This window comes from Stegostoma tigrinum, chromosome 7 (assembly GCF_030684315.1).
Source record: "Stegostoma tigrinum isolate sSteTig4 chromosome 7, sSteTig4.hap1, whole genome shotgun sequence".
Lineage (NCBI taxonomy): Eukaryota > Metazoa > Chordata > Chondrichthyes > Orectolobiformes > Stegostomatidae > Stegostoma > Stegostoma tigrinum.
The window spans coordinates 72,058,202-72,076,123 of NC_081360.1; the positions used below are offsets into that span (position 1 = coordinate 72,058,202).

General features: G+C 41.8%; 1 protein-coding gene across 5 annotated transcripts in view; it reads left to right on the plus strand.

Annotated features, from left to right (window-relative positions):
- Nucleotides 1-17,922, plus strand: part of mgat5 (alpha-1,6-mannosylglycoprotein 6-beta-N-acetylglucosaminyltransferase) — a 246,044-nt gene that overhangs the window by 21,288 nt on the left and 206,834 nt on the right. For all 5 annotated transcript variants that reach the window (XM_048533823.2, XM_048533819.2, XM_048533822.2 and 2 more), the window contains exons 2-3: nucleotides 2,184-2,589; nucleotides 16,416-16,586. In XM_048533823.2, the coding sequence (XP_048389780.1) occupies nucleotides 2,349-2,589; nucleotides 16,416-16,586 (412 nt within the window). In that variant the 5' untranslated portion in view covers nucleotides 2,184-2,348. The remainder of the gene's footprint in view (nucleotides 1-2,183; nucleotides 2,590-16,415; nucleotides 16,587-17,922) is intronic.

Genomic DNA, 17,922 nt, shown 5'->3' on the forward strand with positions numbered 1-17,922 from the left:
TATGGTCAATTTAGTATAGCCAACCCACCTTGTTTGCACATCTTTGAACTGTTGGAAGAAACTAGAGCACCTGGAGAAAACTCTCAGACACTGGGAGAATGTGCACACTCAAGGCTGGAATCAAATTCAGGTCCCTGTTGCTGTGAGGCAGAGGTGCTAATCACTGAGCCACCGTGCTGCTGATGCTCACACTAGAGCCATTCAGTGGGCTCTTGTCACCTTCGTTCTAGGAAGCTGTTTAATTCTAAGAAACAAGTAGTTTGGGACAGTATTCTGTACTCCTGATGCTTGAAGCATTTTGAATGTAACAAGACAGTTGTGCAGTCACTTGATATGAAAAATGTATCTGACTTAAATTAGGTGTAGTCTTCACATGTAATGTTTTAAGCATACAGTGTAGAATCTGAAATGTGGGGGCATTATGGAAAATTATTGTGCACTAAGTCAGTTCTGCATACACAAAAACAAAGTTGTTGGAAAAGCTCAGCAGGCCTGGCAGCATCTGTGGAGGAGAAAACAGTTAACACTTCCAGTCTGGTGACCCTTCTGCAGAACTGATGGTGGCTGGGTAAACATCAGTTTTTATATGCAGAAAATAGGTGGAGTAGGGAGTAAATGGTAGAGCTAGATGAACACAGCAGGCCAAACAGCATTAGAGGAGCAGGAATGCTGATGTTTTGGGCTTAGACCCTTTTTCAGAAACCCTGCACCTCTGCTGCTTGGCCTGCTGTGTTCATTTAGCTCTACACCTTGTTATCCCAGATTCTCCAGCATCTGCAGTTCCTACTATCTTGGAGACAGATGTTGGCCAACATCTGTCTCTGGCTTGCTACAGTGTTCTAGTGAAGCCCAGCACAAGCTGGAGGAACAACAACCCCTCATTTTCCACAGCCCTCTGGACTCAATATTGAGATCGTTAATTTTTTAGGGCCTAAACTCTCCCATGTCCCCATTTCTTCCCCACCCCACGCACCAGGCCTTGTAACCATGTAGCCTGCCACTGCACACCCCCTTTTGTTAGTCACTAACAGTTCCCATTAACAACTGTTCACCCTCCCAGCCTGATTGTTAGCTCTCTCTCTCTCTCTCTCTCTCTCTCTTCTCTCTCTCGGCTCTATCCTATTGTTTATTCCCAACCCCACCCGCCTCCCTATTTTCTGCATATAAACCGATGTTTTCCAGCCACCATCAATTCTGAGGAAAATGTTAACTGTTTTCTCTTCCACAGATGCTGCCAGACCCGCTGAGCTCTTCCAGCAAGCTTGATTTTGTTCCTGATTTACAGTATCTGTAGTTCTTTTGGTTTTTATTCAGTCATTCTACGTAAACTGCTCAGCAGGTATTTGCCTGTTTTGGCTTACAATTGATGAGGTGTGAAACAGCTGATTTGAATTTGATTTTTCCTTTGTTGGGAAGGTAAGGTTGAATCATGCTGTGTATTTTAATTGTTGTTGGAAGTGAATAATTTTGTGTTATCCCTTCAGTCAGTTTCTTGTGTAAAAAGACATGGGTCATGAGCAGATCTCTGGCATGCTAAATTTGTAGACACTAGCAATTAACAAAGAAATTAGTAACTTGTGAATTCATCAAAATGTAGCAGCACAGAACATTGTATAATTCTTGATTCCTTCAGTGATTTCAAGCCACCCGTAAAACGAAGTATTGAACACTATGTTCAGAAGGAAGGAGAGGAGTAATTTGTGATTTGCCCAATATTGTTTTGCTTGCTTGCCAAGTTTGCAAATAAATCTGCAATATAAACACAGCAATGTGAAAGCAGATCTTGCATTTTGGATAGTGCTGAACAAATTCTGCAGCACCTTTACAAATAAAAATTGAGTATATCCTGAGAGAATCATTTGACTGGCTAGGTATTGTAATAACTTTGGCAGTTGGGAACATTTTTTTTGGAAATGTCATACCAACTCTGCAAGAGAAGCAGAGGAAAAAGCAAAACTGAGTTTAATTAACAGATGTTACTTCAATTTCATTGCAGTCCACTGTTGTCTAACTATTCTGTTACTGTCATGATTTTTTTTAAAAAAGGTAATGCAAACTTTACAAAAGTACAATTTGATGAATCTTATTTCTGTTAAGGAAAATCCTTATTTTCCTGCCTGCCAAATGGGTGGCATTTCTACATGCGATGAGATCTTTGTAAAATTTTTTTTTCTTTTGTCTAGGTTGGTTATGGCGGTATCGATATATTTGAACTCCCTGACTGAAGATGATTTTCCTAAAAGAAGAACTTAACACGCATGAACAAGTGAACCTGGGTACATAACCAATAAGATCATGTACTTTATTTATGCATATTTCACTCCAGAATAATTTCACTGCTGAAAACAATGGCGTCCTTTCATCTGTGGAAGTTATCGTCACAAAAGCTAGGGTTTTTTTTGGTAACGTTTGGATTCATATGGGGAATGATGTTACTGCACTTTACCATCCAACAACGGACACAACATGAAAGCAGTACTATGCTTCGGGAGCAGATTCTGGACCTCAGTAAACGATACATCAAGGCATTAGCAGAAGAAAACCAAAATGTCGCTGATGGGCCATACGTTGGCACGATGACTGCATATGGTAAGTTACTCATCTTTATTGGTTCTGAAATATTTATTACCTTTGAATTTTGAGTATTATATGTAATTCTTCCAGTTTATGGCTGATCTTAATATAATTTAATTGGGTAAATTATTATACAGTAGCCTATTACAAAAGGCATGGATTCAACTTTTTCTATCAGAGTTTGCAGTACAGTTGATGTCAGGAATGATCCTGCAGTGATATTACGCCACCATCCCTACGTCCTTTTACAGCCAACTTGAGTTCACCAGAATGCAATCATATAGTATTAACTTAAACAAACAATTTGTTCCCTTTGTTAATGTTTTTAGTTGTTTTCTAGGATGGTAGATGTCACTAGCAAGGTAACTTTTCATGCCCCCCCACCCCCATTTCCTCTAAATACAGTGCTTTGAAGCTGACACATGTACAACCTTTGTGCTGATACCAATGGAATAAATTTCATGAATTTCTTTCCTTATTGAAGGGCTAGGAATAAAGTTCCAAGCCATGATGCTGAGAGACATTAAGGGGAGCGTGCGTTTGTGTGCCCCCTGTTTTTGTCCCTCCCGGTGGTCGAAACGCACTTTTAGAAGAAGTTGTCAGAAGATCCTTTGCCAAGTTGCTACAGCGTGACTTCTGTGTGGTATGCACTATTTGCCGCTGTGCATTGTTTGTGGAAGGAGTGAGTGTTAAGCACTTGATAGAGCAACTTGTCTTTTGTCTAATGGTTTCAAGCTTCTAGTGTTGTTGGAATCATGCCTATTCTGGCAAAAGCGGAGTGTTCCATCACGCTGTTGCCTTGTAGATGGTAGAAAGACTTTGGCATCAGGAAGTGTTGCTCACCTCAATTGCTAGTCCCTGTGTTGCATTTATAGTCATGGTATCGATATGATTGGCCCTGTTCAGTTTCTGAGCAATTATAACCTCCCCCAGAATATTGGGAGATTCAGCAATTGATATTGCCATTAAATGTCAAGAGGAGATTAAATTATTTATTGTTGAAGTTTGTAGTTGCCCATCACTTAAGTGATATGACAGTTAGTTACTTGCTATTTATCACCCAAACCTGGATGTTGTCTAGGTCTTGCTGCATTTGGAAACTGGCTTCTTCAATATCTGAGGAATAACAAGTAGTTCTAAATATATGTGTAATCACTGGTGAATATCCCCATTCTGAGCTTTTTTATGTTGAAACTAATGGCCACTGAAGCAGTTGAAATTGCTTGGGCCAAGGCCTGTGTAACTCTTGCAGCAATATCATGGAATTCAAATGAATGATCTCCAGCAATTGTAACCATGTACCTTTTTGTGATACATATGTCTTCAACTGGTAGAGAGTTTTCTTCATGATCTCCAGTGACTTCAATTTAGCCCCTTGAAGTTAAACTTAACCAAATTTTGTCTTGGCATCAAGGGCACTCACATTCTCCCCTCTCCTTTCTGGAGTTCAATGTTTTATCCCTGGATGATATGGCCATCCCCCTCTTTTAATTACTTTTTTTGAAGTCTAGTGGGTAGAACTTTCTTTGGTTCATGAGATCAGCAAGTAGAATTTCTTTGCAGATGAGGAATAGTAAGCTTATATGGGTATTTAAAGCTAATAAATTTTAATGTTGGTCTTCTAGAGAGATTGGGGAGTTGATAGTAGATGAATAGGAAACTAGATGAAATGATCAAATATTTTACTTAGCTCTTTATTATAGAGAATATAAAAGAATTCCAATAACAGATGAAAATCACTGTGGAAGAAGGAGAGGAACTTGTTAAAATTTAGTTCTACTCTCCTATTGATTCTAAGTAAACTGATGGCGCTATCTAAGTCATTGTGTTTGTCGGACTTCATCCCAGAATTTCCACGTGTTAATGAGGTAGTAGATGTATTGGTGTTAATTCTGTAAAGCTTGATTGTTTCTGGAAATGTCCTATGAAACAAGAACAAAGTGTATAAATTCCCTCCCACTGAAGAGGAGTAAATTATTGCCAGTTAGCTTGACATCTGTAAAGGGGGAAGTGCTAAAATTTCTTGGGAGGGAGGTTGTAGCCAAGCAGTTCAGAAAACCCCAATTAGTAAGATTGTGAAACCAATTGTTTAACCAACATATTGACTTTGAGTCGTACAGCACAGAAACAGACCCTTCAGTCCAAATAGTCCATGCTGACCAAGTTTCCTAAACTAAACTCAACCCATTTGCCATATTGGCTTGTAAACCATTCCTATTCATGTTACCTATCCAAATGTGTTTTAAATGTTGTAACTGTACTTACATCTGTTACTTTCTCTGACTGTGTGTGTGTTTTTGTTCCAAATTTGAACCACTCCATGTGTGGGGCAAAAGTTGCCCCTCAAGTCCCCCTTTTTTTAAAAAAAGTCTTTCTCCCCTCACCCTAAAATTTTGCCCTCTTGTTTTGAACTCCCCAACCATAGAGAAAAGACCTTGGCTGTTCACCTTTTATCTATGACCTTTATAAACCTGTAAGGTCATCTTTGGACCTCCTATCCTCCAGTGGGGAAAAAGTCCCAGATTATCCAGCCTCTCCTTTATAACTCAATACCTCAGATAATATCCTTGTAACTTTTTTTCTGTACCGTCCATGTTTTTAAAAATATCCTTCCTATAGTAAGACCACCAGATCTGTACACTACTCAAAGTGGCCTCACTGGTATCCTGTACAGTCTCAGCATAATGTCCCAACTCCTAAACTATGAGCAATGAAAGCAGGATGCGTCTAACTGCTTAAGGAGGAGTCTGCTGGAGTACTGTACTTAAATTTTGGAATGTATACAGCAAGTTGCCCAATAAAAGGTTATTACACCAAGAAGGAGCTTATGACATAGGAGATTGGCTTTGTGACCTAGAACCTTCCCTTGCTTTCACCATGGGAATGAGGGTCTGAGTTGGCAAGTGACCCCCCCACCGCGATAGAAGTTGTTGCCTCAGTTGTGAGCACTGGGCACACAAGGTGTTCAGTGACCATGTCCCTATGGAGGAACTCCAGGATATTTTGCTTCCAGCAGAAACTTAGTCATAGTCTATTAAGCATTGAACAGTTGGGATTTCTTTTTCCACTTTTGTCAGCATGGAGATTAAAACCAAAGCTAACAATCAACAGGATGTGAAGTGTTGATACCAAGGTTTCTTTCAAGGCATCATTAGGGAGTTGAGAGGTAAAGAAGCCTTTTCTTCCAATTCCTGCTATTCTTGCAGAGGTAGTTGTAAGGTTTTGATTCTGTGCAGGCCGGATGTGGAGGTGATCTTTCAGACTTGTGCCAAGGGCATGTGATTCATGTTTATGGACCCTGCAGAAGAAGAGTGTGTCAAGAGGTCTAGCCTGCTGCTGCATTCATAGGGATCAACTAGAATAAATGTAATGAACTACCAGTTGGTATGTAGAAAATTTTGGCCCTGCTGTTGGAGCTTGGGTGGAGAAGGACTGATTCCTCTAACTCGCAGCCCATCCTTATCTGCTGAAGAATCTGACCAGTGAATTGGCAAAAGCCAGAAACCAAGGTATCTGTTCGCTTAGTATGCTAGACAGAACTACATTAAGCATAGTCTTGCTGGGTTGAATAATGGTCATAAACCAGCTGAATGCTGCCGTGCCACAGTACCAGCTGGCCACTTCAGTCCTTCCCCAGGAGTTTGTCATCAAATGTGCCACAAAAATTCATCTCTGTATTGCTGTCCCAGAAAAGTTGGGTATTAAGTCTCTTATTTAGCTAGGGCGGTCAGGCATTAGTGAGTATCCGCACCCAGATAGTAACTTTCCATCTTTTAGACCCTTCTGCAATGTTGTTTTTTACATTTTGCCTTCTCCAAAGTTGTGCACTTTGCCACATTGCTTCCATCAGGTGTATGGCCTCCATTCCAATATACAGTTTCAGTTAATGGAGTGGACAGGCCTTCAGACCTCCTACCAGGAATTTCTTGCAATCTAATTTTACCAGACCAAGGTTTGGGACATGGTCAGTTCTCACCGGAGTGTTTGCCATGTGAAGATGCCAGCTGAGTAAGGTAGCTGTTGCTCAAGAACTAGTACCTTCACCAGTGCATTGTTTCTCTTGTGAGAGTTCAGGATATTGCACTGACTCGACTTGAATGTGTTGAATGGTGGCAGAGTGGGCTGGATGACACTGGACCACTTGAGTGTCACCCACCCTAACAGCCAACATCCACTGTATGGCTTGAACCATCCAGAGCCTCCTTACTGTGGTGCTCAGCACAAATGAGGATTGAGGTGGTTCAAGCAAGCAGTAAGTTTCTGGATGTGTTGACCTCTGTCCCTCCAGAATTTGACAGTGACCCCAGATTCCGAGTAATCCTGCACCCAATTATTTGAGCCATCTCCAAGAAATTTCTTCATGCTCTTTTAAAATAGCAGTTTCCTGCAAGAAGATGCCGCACGCTCTCTAGTTATTCAGTTTTTGTTTTCCATCTGGCTATACCTTGTCACAAGCACTTTTACATTCTGCTGCAAGATTCCTAGTGGAGGGCCCTCTATATAAGGAGGCAGGGTGTTGTATGTGGCAGTCCAGTACAATAAATATTTGAGCAGATTCATTTGATGCCACACCATATCACTTCTGTGAATGAATGAATGAAACAAAACACTTTTTAGTTTTGTTTGCAGCTCCTGTTAATTTCTTAAATGGACTTTTGCCAAATTAATGGTTGCATTTCAGCCAATACTGCTAATCAACAGAATTTTTTTTTCAGTGCAGGATGGACAGATTTGGAGGACGATCCCATCGGCCTACTCCAGTGCCTGGCCAATGTGGCTAGGATCAAGAAAAGGTCCAAGCAGTAGGCCATGACAAGCTTGCAGCATATGTCTGCCCTCTCCACGGTTGTGTCTATGCACAAGTGTCTATGGTGTCCACTGATATAATGGCTGCCTTTTAGGCATCAGTGAGCCCTATGGGAGCTGGGGTGCGTCACCCCTGAAATAACATTGTGATTTAATTTTCACAAGCTTCTGTTGACCATTTATTGAATTTTTCACACAGTGCCCCAACATGAGTATCTAAATTGTGACTACTTTAAAATGAGGTTAACAGGCTGGCTGACAGAAAACACTGTCCATTAATGTTTTTCCTGGTTGATTGACAGAATATACGTCTAGTTCCATTAGGGTCTGTTCTGAGGCCTCAGAGGTTTGCAGCTATATTGTTGTCTTTGAGAGGATTGAAGATATGGTAAGTAAACTTCCAGATGATACCAAGATAACTGAGATGTATTGTGAAGAAGACATGCGGAGGTAAACAGGTTGAGTGAGAGAGTGAGCAAAAACATCTGTCAGTGGATATAATGCAGGGAGATGTGAAGCTGTTCTTTTGGACAGTAAGAATAAAAAGTTCAGGGTAGTACTTAAAGGGTGAATAAGTGCAGAATTCCAAGGTGTAGAAGGATCAAGGTGTTATTGTGAATAATTCACAAAGTTGTGCATAAGTGCAGTAGTTAATTAAGAACACATTGGGATACTATATTAGAGGAGTTGAATATAACTGAAGCATAACATCCTTAACTTTATGCAAGGTACTGGTGAGTCTATGTTTCCAATACTATAATGCAGTTTTGATCCTTCTTGTTAAGAAATGCCTAAATACATTGGAGACATCTGAGAGGAGCTTGAACTGAATTGGAATAAGTTGGTTGTGAAATGAAGATAGATTAGACAGGCTGCATCTGAGTTAAGAAGAGTGATGGGCAACTTGATTGAAGTGTACATAAGCCTGAAAAGCCTTCGCAAAGTAGACACAGGGCACTTCTTCTAGACGAGGTGATGACCTAATTGTATCATCACCAGACTATTAATCCAGAAACTGGGCTCATGTTCTGGGAAAACTAAAAGAACTGCAGATGCTGTAAATCAGGAACAAAAGCAAAGTAGCTGGAAAAGCTCAACAGGTCTGGCAACATGTATGAAGGAAAAAACAGTTAACATTTTGAGTCCAGTGACCCTTCCTCAATTCTGCTAATGTAACTGCTACAAAGAGGCCTGTCCTTAAAACTCACTGTGGTCCAAAGTTGAAATAACTGTCGTTTGAGAGTTTGCTTTTTTTTTTGTGAACCTTTTTGACGTAGTTCTAAAAATTTTAAAATGGTTGTCTTCTGGGTGTGTGGAAGCTTTTAGGTGTGTTTTGAAAAGTTTGGATTTATTTTTAATCTGCAAAAACTGACAACCCCAAAAGAACTAGAAAATAGTTTTTGTTTGTACTCAAGATTGTTTCAATAAAGCAGTTCACTGGTCGGCATACTTTGTTTTTGTTTTACTTTTAAATACTTACTTTCCAGTGAACACCATCTTCAAGTGTATTAATCAAACTTAACGAAGTTGCCACTCAATTTGCTTTGTCCCTTGTTAAACTAAAAGCAGCTTTTATGTAGTCTTCAAATTTGTACATAAAATAGCACAAACTGAGAATACACATTCATGTCTTTATCCACAGGAATTATCTAGTTTTGTCTTAATGTGCTTGAATGTTGTACTTTTAAAAGAGTACATCTAATTCCTGAATTCTCCTTCCACCATAATTCAAAGCAAAGAATTCTGCATTTGAACAACTTTCCTTTTTTCTAGACTTCTCAAAAACAAAAATTCATGCATGGGAGGTCGGTGTCGCTTGTTTCCCCAATGCAGATAGGAATGGGGTGGTGAGATGCTGCCTTGAATTGCAGCAGTGCTGTGTGGTGTAAGTGTCTTGTCTACTATTCCCATCCTTTTTAGATGGTGGAGGTCTTGGGTTTGGAAAGTGCTGCCTGTGGAGCATTGGATAGTTTCAGTGATGGTACAAATGGCATGCACTGCTGTTACTGCATGCCTGGTAGACAGTGAATATTGAGCATGTTAGATTGGGTCCCAGTCAAGTGGGTTGCTTTTGTCCTGGCTGATTTTTGAGCTTAGTGTTGTTGGAGAGTATTTCGTCACAGTCTTGACTAGTGCCTTGTAGATGGTGAATAGGCCTTGAGGAGTTGGAGATGAGTTACTCCCTGCACAATTCCTAGCCTCCAACCTGTCCTTTTTATAGCCGCATTATTTATTTGGCTGTTCCCTTAAAGTTTCTGCTAAGCAAGAACCCTGCATCTTGATTTATGGGGGATTCGGACATGGCGATACCATTGTCAAGGTGTATTGGTTGGATTCTCTTTTGGAGTTGGTCATTAGCCAATGCTTGCGTGGTACAAATGTCAGCCTGGTGCTGAATATTGCCAGGTCTTAAAGCAGTTCCTGACCAAATGCAGTAACTATCTGAGGAGTTCCCACCAATGGTGCTGAACATCCCCACTTCTGACCTTGTGATATAGACAAAGCAATTGATGAAGCGTTGAAGATAATTGGGCCTAGAACATCATCCTGATGAATTCTTGCACTGATGCCCTGTGGCTTAGATGAACAATCTCCATGACAATGCCGTGACAAGACAATCAACCTTTTTTGCTAGGTATGACTCCAGTGAAAAATCTTTTACCCAATTCCATTTTTAACTTCAGTTTCTTCAGGGCTCCATGGTGCCACAGTCACTATGCAGTGTTGCCTTGATTTCAAGTGTAGTTGTCTTAACATTCCCTTTTTTAAGTTAAACTCTTTTTTTATTAAATTTCCTTGGTTGAGCCAAGTCTGTAGGAGGACAGGAGCTCTGCAGTCCTGGCTAAATCCAAACTGCCCATCTGTGAGAAGATTACTGTTGAGGAAAGTGTTTGACACTGCTGCTGATGACCATTTCCATCACTTTCAGTCAGAGTTGAAACAGGGTGTATTTAGCTGGGTTTTTTTTCCACCTTTTTCTATGGACAGAACTGTTGGGGATGTTTCTATCCCCAAGATCTGTGTCGTTTACTCACTGTAGATGGTTTGCTTTTTCTAAGGTTTGAGTTTCGAGTTTTTCATGTCGTTTCTGCCATGTTGCTTTCCCAGCCGAAAAGACCGCCTATCAATAAGCTCGCTTCTCATTGGCTGATGGATGCTTAAGTATGCTACTCCGCATTTGATTGGTCGAGATCATTCCTAATGTATAAATACAGATGAGTCGTGTCCATTTTGTGTCTTCGGACTGAGACAGTAAAAGCTCTTTTTCTAAAGGCCTCATGTCCTCTTCCTGCATCAGTAAGTTTTGGGGTGCGACTCTAGCTGGGGACTAGGACTTGTCTGCTATCATCTAGTGTCACTGTTCGCATCAGCTTCCGCCCAGTTATCCACGTACAGTCGATCATACCTTGAGTCCGTAGCTACTGAGGTACCGCGACACATAACAAAACATAACTTTCTACATTATTTCGTGGATGCAAGTGTTGTAACTAAAGGAACAGCTTGCTTAACTGCACAGGTATGGAGTGCTAACCTTTAATATATTTCCTGGAAAACTGCCAGGTCCTATAGCCTTTGCAGTACACAAGTAGTTCTGTAACGCAATAGTTGTGTTCTTCTGTAACATTGCACTGTAGGGGAATTGCACAAGCTATACAGCAGAAGGCTCATGTTATCCAAACAAATCCACTATTCTTCAATTGCATTACAGCCAATTTGTGTTAACGAAACATGCATTGTGGCAGAACTCTGTATTCAATACCTTCTAATTGACAAGCCATGACTAGTGGATGCCACAGGGTCCATTCCTCAGGAGCCCTATGCCACAAAAATTTACAATCGAGACACTTATAATAGGTTGGGCAGTAAGTTGCAATGAAGAAATAAGAAATTTCCAACTGGAAATGGATAGCTTGGGTGAATGGGCCAAAATTTGACAGAATAAGTTTAACTTGAATCAAAACGGATTTAAGGAATAAAGGGGCAACTTATTATCCAGTGAAGAGAAAACTCAACATGCTTTGGTGCAGAGGGTCTGGGTATTCTCACGCATGAATTACAAAAGGCTAATTTGCAACTACAATGGGTAATAGGGCAGGCAATTGGTATTTTGGCATTTATAGCTAAAGGAATGGAGTACAAAAGCAGGGAAGAGTTGTTGCCTTGAACATTTGATATACTGTGTACAGTTTTGGTTCCTTTCCTTAAGGAAAGGTGTAGTTGCATTGTAGATAGTTAACATAGAACGTAGAAAAGTACAACACAGTACAGGCCCTTCGGCCCACTATGTTGTGCCATGAAATAATCCTAATTCAAAAATAAAATAACCTAACCTACATTCCCCTCAATTCACTGTCCATGTGCACGTCCAGCAGCCGCTTAAATGCCACGAATGACTGTGCTTCCACGACTACCACTAGCAAAGTATTCCATGCGCTCACAACACTCTCTCTCTCTGGGTGAAGAACCTCCCTCTGACGTCTCCTGTATACCTTCCTCCTAACACCTTTAAAACTATGACCCCTCGTGACAGTCAATCCTGCCCTGGGGAAAAGTCTCTGGCTATCGACTCTCTCCATTGCGCCTCGTTACCTTGTACACCTCAATCAGGTCACTTCTCTTCCTCCTTCTCTCCAGAGACAAAAGTCTGAGGCTTGGTCAACCTCTCCTCGTAAGTCAAGCTCTCTAGTCCAGGCAGCATCCTGGTTAACCTCCTTTGCACCCTCTCCAAAGCCGCCTCCACATTTTTCCTATAATAGGGCGACCAGAACTGGACACAATAAACTAAGTGTGGTCTCGCCAGGGTTTTGTAGAGCTGCTGTAAAACCTCGCAGCTCTTAAACTCTATTCCCCTGTTAATGAAAGCCAAAACACCATATGCTTTCTTAACAACCTTATTCACTTGGGTGGCAACTTTGAGGGAGCTATGCACTTGAACACTAAGATCCCACTGTTCCTCCACACTGCCGAGAATCCTGCCTTTAATCCTATATTCAGCATTTAAGTTCAACCTTGCAAAATGCATCACTTTGCATTTATCCAGGTTGAACTCCACCTGCCATTTCTCAGCCCAGCTCTGCATTCTGTCAATGTCTCACCTGAAGCCTGCAATAGCCCTCTACTATCAAGGGCACCTCCAACCTTTCGTGTCATCAGCAAACATACTAACCCACCCCTCAACCACCTCATCCAAGTCATTTATAAAAGCTACAAAGAGCAGAGGCCCAAGAACAGAGCCCTGTGGTTCACCACTCAGCACTGACCTCCAGTCGGAATACTTACCGTCTACAACCACACTCTGCCTCCTGTCAGCCAACCAATTCTGAATCCAGACAGCCAAATCACCCCTGTATCCCTTACCTCCTGACTTATGAATGAGCCTACCATGGGGAACCTTGTCAAATGCCTTGCTGAAGTCCATGTACACCACATCCACTGCTTGGCCCTCATCACCCTATCTTGTGACCTCCTCAAAGAACTCTATAAGATTTGAGGCGTGACCTGCCCCCCTCAAAGCCATGCTGACTCCCTTTAATCATGCTATGCTTTTCCAAATAGTCATAAACCTTATCCCTCAGAATTCTTTCCAAAACCTTGCTGACCACAGACGTAAGACTGACTGGTCTGTAATTTCCAGGGATTTCCCTATTCCCTTTCTTGAAAAGAGGAATAACATTTGCATCCCTCCAGTCTTCCGGTACAACTCCCGTGGAGAGTGAGGAAGCAAAGATCTTTGCCAGCAGCATAGCGACCTCCTTTTTCGCTTCCTGGAGCAACCTAGGATAAATCTGGTCTGGCCCTGGGGACTTATCAGTCTTAATGTTTGCCAAAATTTCCAGCACGTCAACTTCCTCAATCTCTATCTGTTCAAGCCTGTTTCCCTGCACCTCAAAGTTCTCATTCACAACAAGGTCCTTTTCCTTAGTGAAAACCGAAGCAAAAATCTCTTTAGGGCTTCCCCTATCTGCTCAGACTCCACGCACAATTTCCCTACGCTATCCCTGATCGGCCCTACCTTCTCCTTCTGAGCAAGCCTGTAACCCTCAAGCTGTGTTAGACCCTTGCTTCCTCCACCTTACGTAAGCTGCCTTTTTTCTTGTTGACTAGAAGCACCTCTGTTCCGGTCATCCAAGGCTCCTTAATCTTACCCCTTCTTACTTGTCTCAGAGGAACAAATTTATGCATCACTCACAACAACTGTTCCTTAAACAGTCTCCACATGTCTGTTGTGCCCTTTCTGTAGGACACTTGCTCCCAATCTGTACTTCCCAACTGCTGCCTGATAGCGTCATAGTTTCCTTTTCCCCAGTTAAATATCTTCTCCTGGTAACTGCTCCTTTTCCCCCTCCATGGCTGTGGTAAATGTGAGGCTGTTGTGGTCACTGTTGCCAAAGTGTTCTCCTGCCATTAGATCTGACTCCTGTCCTGGCTCGTTACAGAGCACCAAATCCAAAATGGCCTCCCCCTCGTTGGCCCGTCCACATACTGAGTAAGGAAACCCTCCTGAACACACCTGACAAAAACTGCTCCATCCAAACCATCTACACTAAGGAGGTTCCAATCTATTTGGGAAAGTTGAGGTCACCCATAACAACAACCCTGCTACGTTTGCACTTTTCAACAATCTGCCGGCCTATGAGTTCTTCGATCTCCCTACTGCAATTTGGGGGGTCTGTAGAAAACCCCCAGTGAGGTCACTGCTCTCTTGCTGTTCCTAACTTCCTCCCAGTCTAACTCAGTCGACAAACCTTCCTCGGCAACCTCAGCCCATCCCACCTCAGACGAGTTCTCATCAAAAGTTATTTCAGCCACTGTTATACTGTTCTTGACTAACCGAGCCACGCCTCCCCCTGTTTTACCACCTTCCCTGACCTTAATGAAAGATCTAAACCCTGGAACCTGCAACATCCATTCCTGACCCTGCTCTACCCATGTCTCCAAAATGGCCACAACATCAAAGTCCCAGGTACCTATCCAAGCTGCAAGCTCCTCTACCTCATTCTGGATACTCCTGGCGTTAAAGTAGACACTCTGACCCAGCTTGCTGTTTGCCAGCATGTTCCTGTGACAGTGAGGTCCTGTCCATGTCCTCCCTAAGCTCATCCTCCTGTGTACTAGGACTACGCCTCAGTTTCCCATCCCCCTTCTGAGCTAGTTTAAATCCACCCGAATAGCACTAGCAAATTTCCCACCCAGCATATCAGTGCCCCTCTGGTTCAAGTGGAGACTGTTTGTAGAGGTCCCACCTTCCCCAGAATGAGCCCCAATTGTCCATGTACCCAAAGCCTGCCCTCCTGCACCATCCCTGCAGCCACATATTCAGCTGAAATCTCTCCCTGTTCTTTGCCTCGCTATCATGTGGCACGGGTAACAAACAAGAGATAAGGACTGTTTGTTCTAACTCTCAGCTTCCACCCTAGCTCCCTGAAATCCTGCCTGACATCCTTATCCCTCTTTCTACCTATGTCGTTGGTGCTTATGTGGACCACGACTTGGGGCTGGTCACCCTCTCCCTTCAGGACCCCAAAGACACGCTCCAAGACATGACAGACCCTGGCACCTGGCAGGCAACACACCAACCGTGAGTTTCTTGCATTCCCGGCAAACCTTCTATCGGTCCCTCTAACTATTGAGTCCCCAGTCACACTCACTCTCTTCCGATTCCCCCCTTCCCTTCTGTGCCAGAGACCAGCACCCTGCTGCATGCACCTAGTTCACCTAGATTAATTTCTAAAATGAGAGGCTTATGAGGAGAGGTTCAGCAGTTTAGATCTATACTTACTCGTGTTTAGAAGAATGAGGGGAGATCTAATTGAGAAGTGTAAAATATTGAAGGGAATTGGTAAAATAGACACTGGCTGTTTTTTCCCTCTTGTGGGGCAAACTAGAATGAGAGGTGGTAGTTTTAGGCTAAGTGGTGGCAGACTTAAAAAAAACAATTGAGGAGAAATTACCACTTCTCCAATGTTGCATCTATGGAGACCATTACCCTAATGTGGAGTGCATCTCCAATATGAAGGTGGATATGCTCACTCATGATGTCTGCTGCAAGTAGGTTGGTGAGGGCAGAAATAACTTTGTTTTTAACTCTTGTTTCCCTCCTCTCTTGTCACAGGCTATCCCAAGTATCCATGTGATTTTGGACTTGATTAATCTGGTCACTGATGCTACTGAATCACTCTTGTTGACAAACGTTGAAGTCTCCCATCCAGAGTAAATTCTGTGTTCTTGACACATTCATTTTGTCCTTCAAGTGGTGTTCAATATTGGGGGGGGAAACTGATTTGCCAGCTGGGGGTATTAAGTGGTAATCAGATTTCTTTGCCCATGTTTGACTTGATGCCTTGAGTTTTGGGTTCCAAATTCTACGTAGAAGACTCTAAAGGCAACTCCCTTTCTTATACCAACATGCTCACACCTCTGGTCCTGTGAATGGGATTGAACAAACCCATGAATGGTGATTTGGTATTTGGAATGCAGTTGTAATCTCGGAATCATATCTTGCATGCTGTTGGGATGCTGCTTAACTAGTCTGTGGGACAGCTGTTCCAATTTGGGACAAACACTATGATGTTAATAAGGAGCAGTACATAGAGTCAGCAAGACTTTGTATACTATTGTTTCCTTTCTTTGGTCAATGTTGACAATAGGTTTTATCACCATTCAGCCACTTGTTAAAATTCCAGATTCATTAACTCAATTCATGTTTCACCGTCTAGCATAGTAGGTTTTGAACCTAAGCCCTCAGTGACTAACAAACCATGAGCAAAACTTTGTTATAACTTTATAATCTTGCAAATACACTACTGTAATGCACAATAAAAGATTATTCACTCATTACTAGGGTCAAATGACTGTTGCATCATCTATTATGAACATGGCTACACTTCTTATTTTGGAAATTTGTGTTCTCTGGATGTACTGAGCATTTTCCCTCCCCCTTTTCCTCAGGATCATATGATCTTATGTTCCACGTAACTTAGTCAATTTGTTATCAGAAATGTCACTAAAATTAGTTTACGTTTAAATATTTCCAGATTTGAAGAAGACGTTGGCTGTTCTCCTTGATAATATTTTACAACGCCTTGGAAAGTTGGAGTCCAAAGTAGACAACATGATGATCTTAAATGGGACAGGGATAAATTCTACTAATGCGACTATGACTGTGAGCCCTAGCTCTGTCACTGTTGAGAAAGTTAATGTGGCAGGTAAGTACATAATCTCTGTCTAGAACCCATTTAAGTGGTCTATCACTTAATTTTTGTTGTAGAAAGTTACCCACTATCGTAAAATATTAGGACATTGCAATAAAAATAGGCCATATTCCCTTGGTACCTGTTTAAACTTTGAGCTTTGACATTGCTTTTGAGCAGTTTGCATTTATTTAATTCCCCAGATTTTTTTAAACCGTGTTTTACAAGTTCAGCCCTTTTCCTATTCCTCTCTTTAAATACTCACTAGTGTTTGTGTGTTTCAGATCAAAGATGACCACCTATTTTCTTTGCAATCAGACACTGAGCTACTTGTAGAGAAGGTGCTATCATTGAAGTGGAATACTAAACCAGTTTTTTGACTTTCTGAACAGAACCCTGAAGGGCCACTACCTGGAAGTTTAAAACAAAATATTGCAGATTCTGAAAATCTGAAGTAAATGTCAAAAAAGCAAGAGAAACTCAGCAGGCCTGGCATTATCTGTGGAGAGACAGAGAACCTGAAGAAGACTCATGCCAGCCTTGAAATGTTAACTCTCTATTTTTCTCTCTCCATAGATGTTGCCAGATGTGCAGAGTTTCTCCAGTATTTTGTGTTTGTAGCAAGAAGTGAAATAACAGTCTTTATCTTCCATTTAGTAGCAAGGCGGCTGGTCTCCTATAGGCTGCATTTTAGTATGTCCATCTAATTTTCAAACTATAGTTTTTTTTGCATTTTGCTATTGAGTCAAGCAGGGTTGCAATAACAAATTCAGTCAGGAGGGAAAATGCCATGTTCCTTTTTGTAATGACCCTTTGTGTTTCTTCCCACAGTCCAAAGATGTGCAAGTTAGGTGAATCCTCAGTTGCCCATAGTGTCCAGGGATGTGTAAGCTAGGTGGATTAGTCATTGGGAATACAGGTTACAAGGATAAGGGAAGGGGGTGAGTTGGCGTGGGATGCTGTTTGGAGTTAGTTTGGGCTTGTTGGGCTGAAAGGCCTGTTTCCACACTGTAGGGATTCTGATTCTGTGAATAGCCCCAGCCTAGTCAGCCTCTCCAAAGCTCAAATCCTCCAACACTGACAACATGCTTAAGTCTTTTATGAACCCTTTCAAGTTTCACAACATCCTTCTCATAGCAGGGAGACCACTGCTGTGTCAAACAGTAGTACAGGTCATTTCTCCATTTGGGTCACTGCCTTTATCTGTCAGTCTTCCTTTTTTAACATGCTGTTGTTTTGATTTTTTTTCTTTCCCCAAAATTCCAAAATAGAGCAAGAGCTTATGAAACTGTAATTATTGCTCCGAGAATTCAAGAAAATGCCTCACAAAAAGGAGCAGCTGTTACAGAAT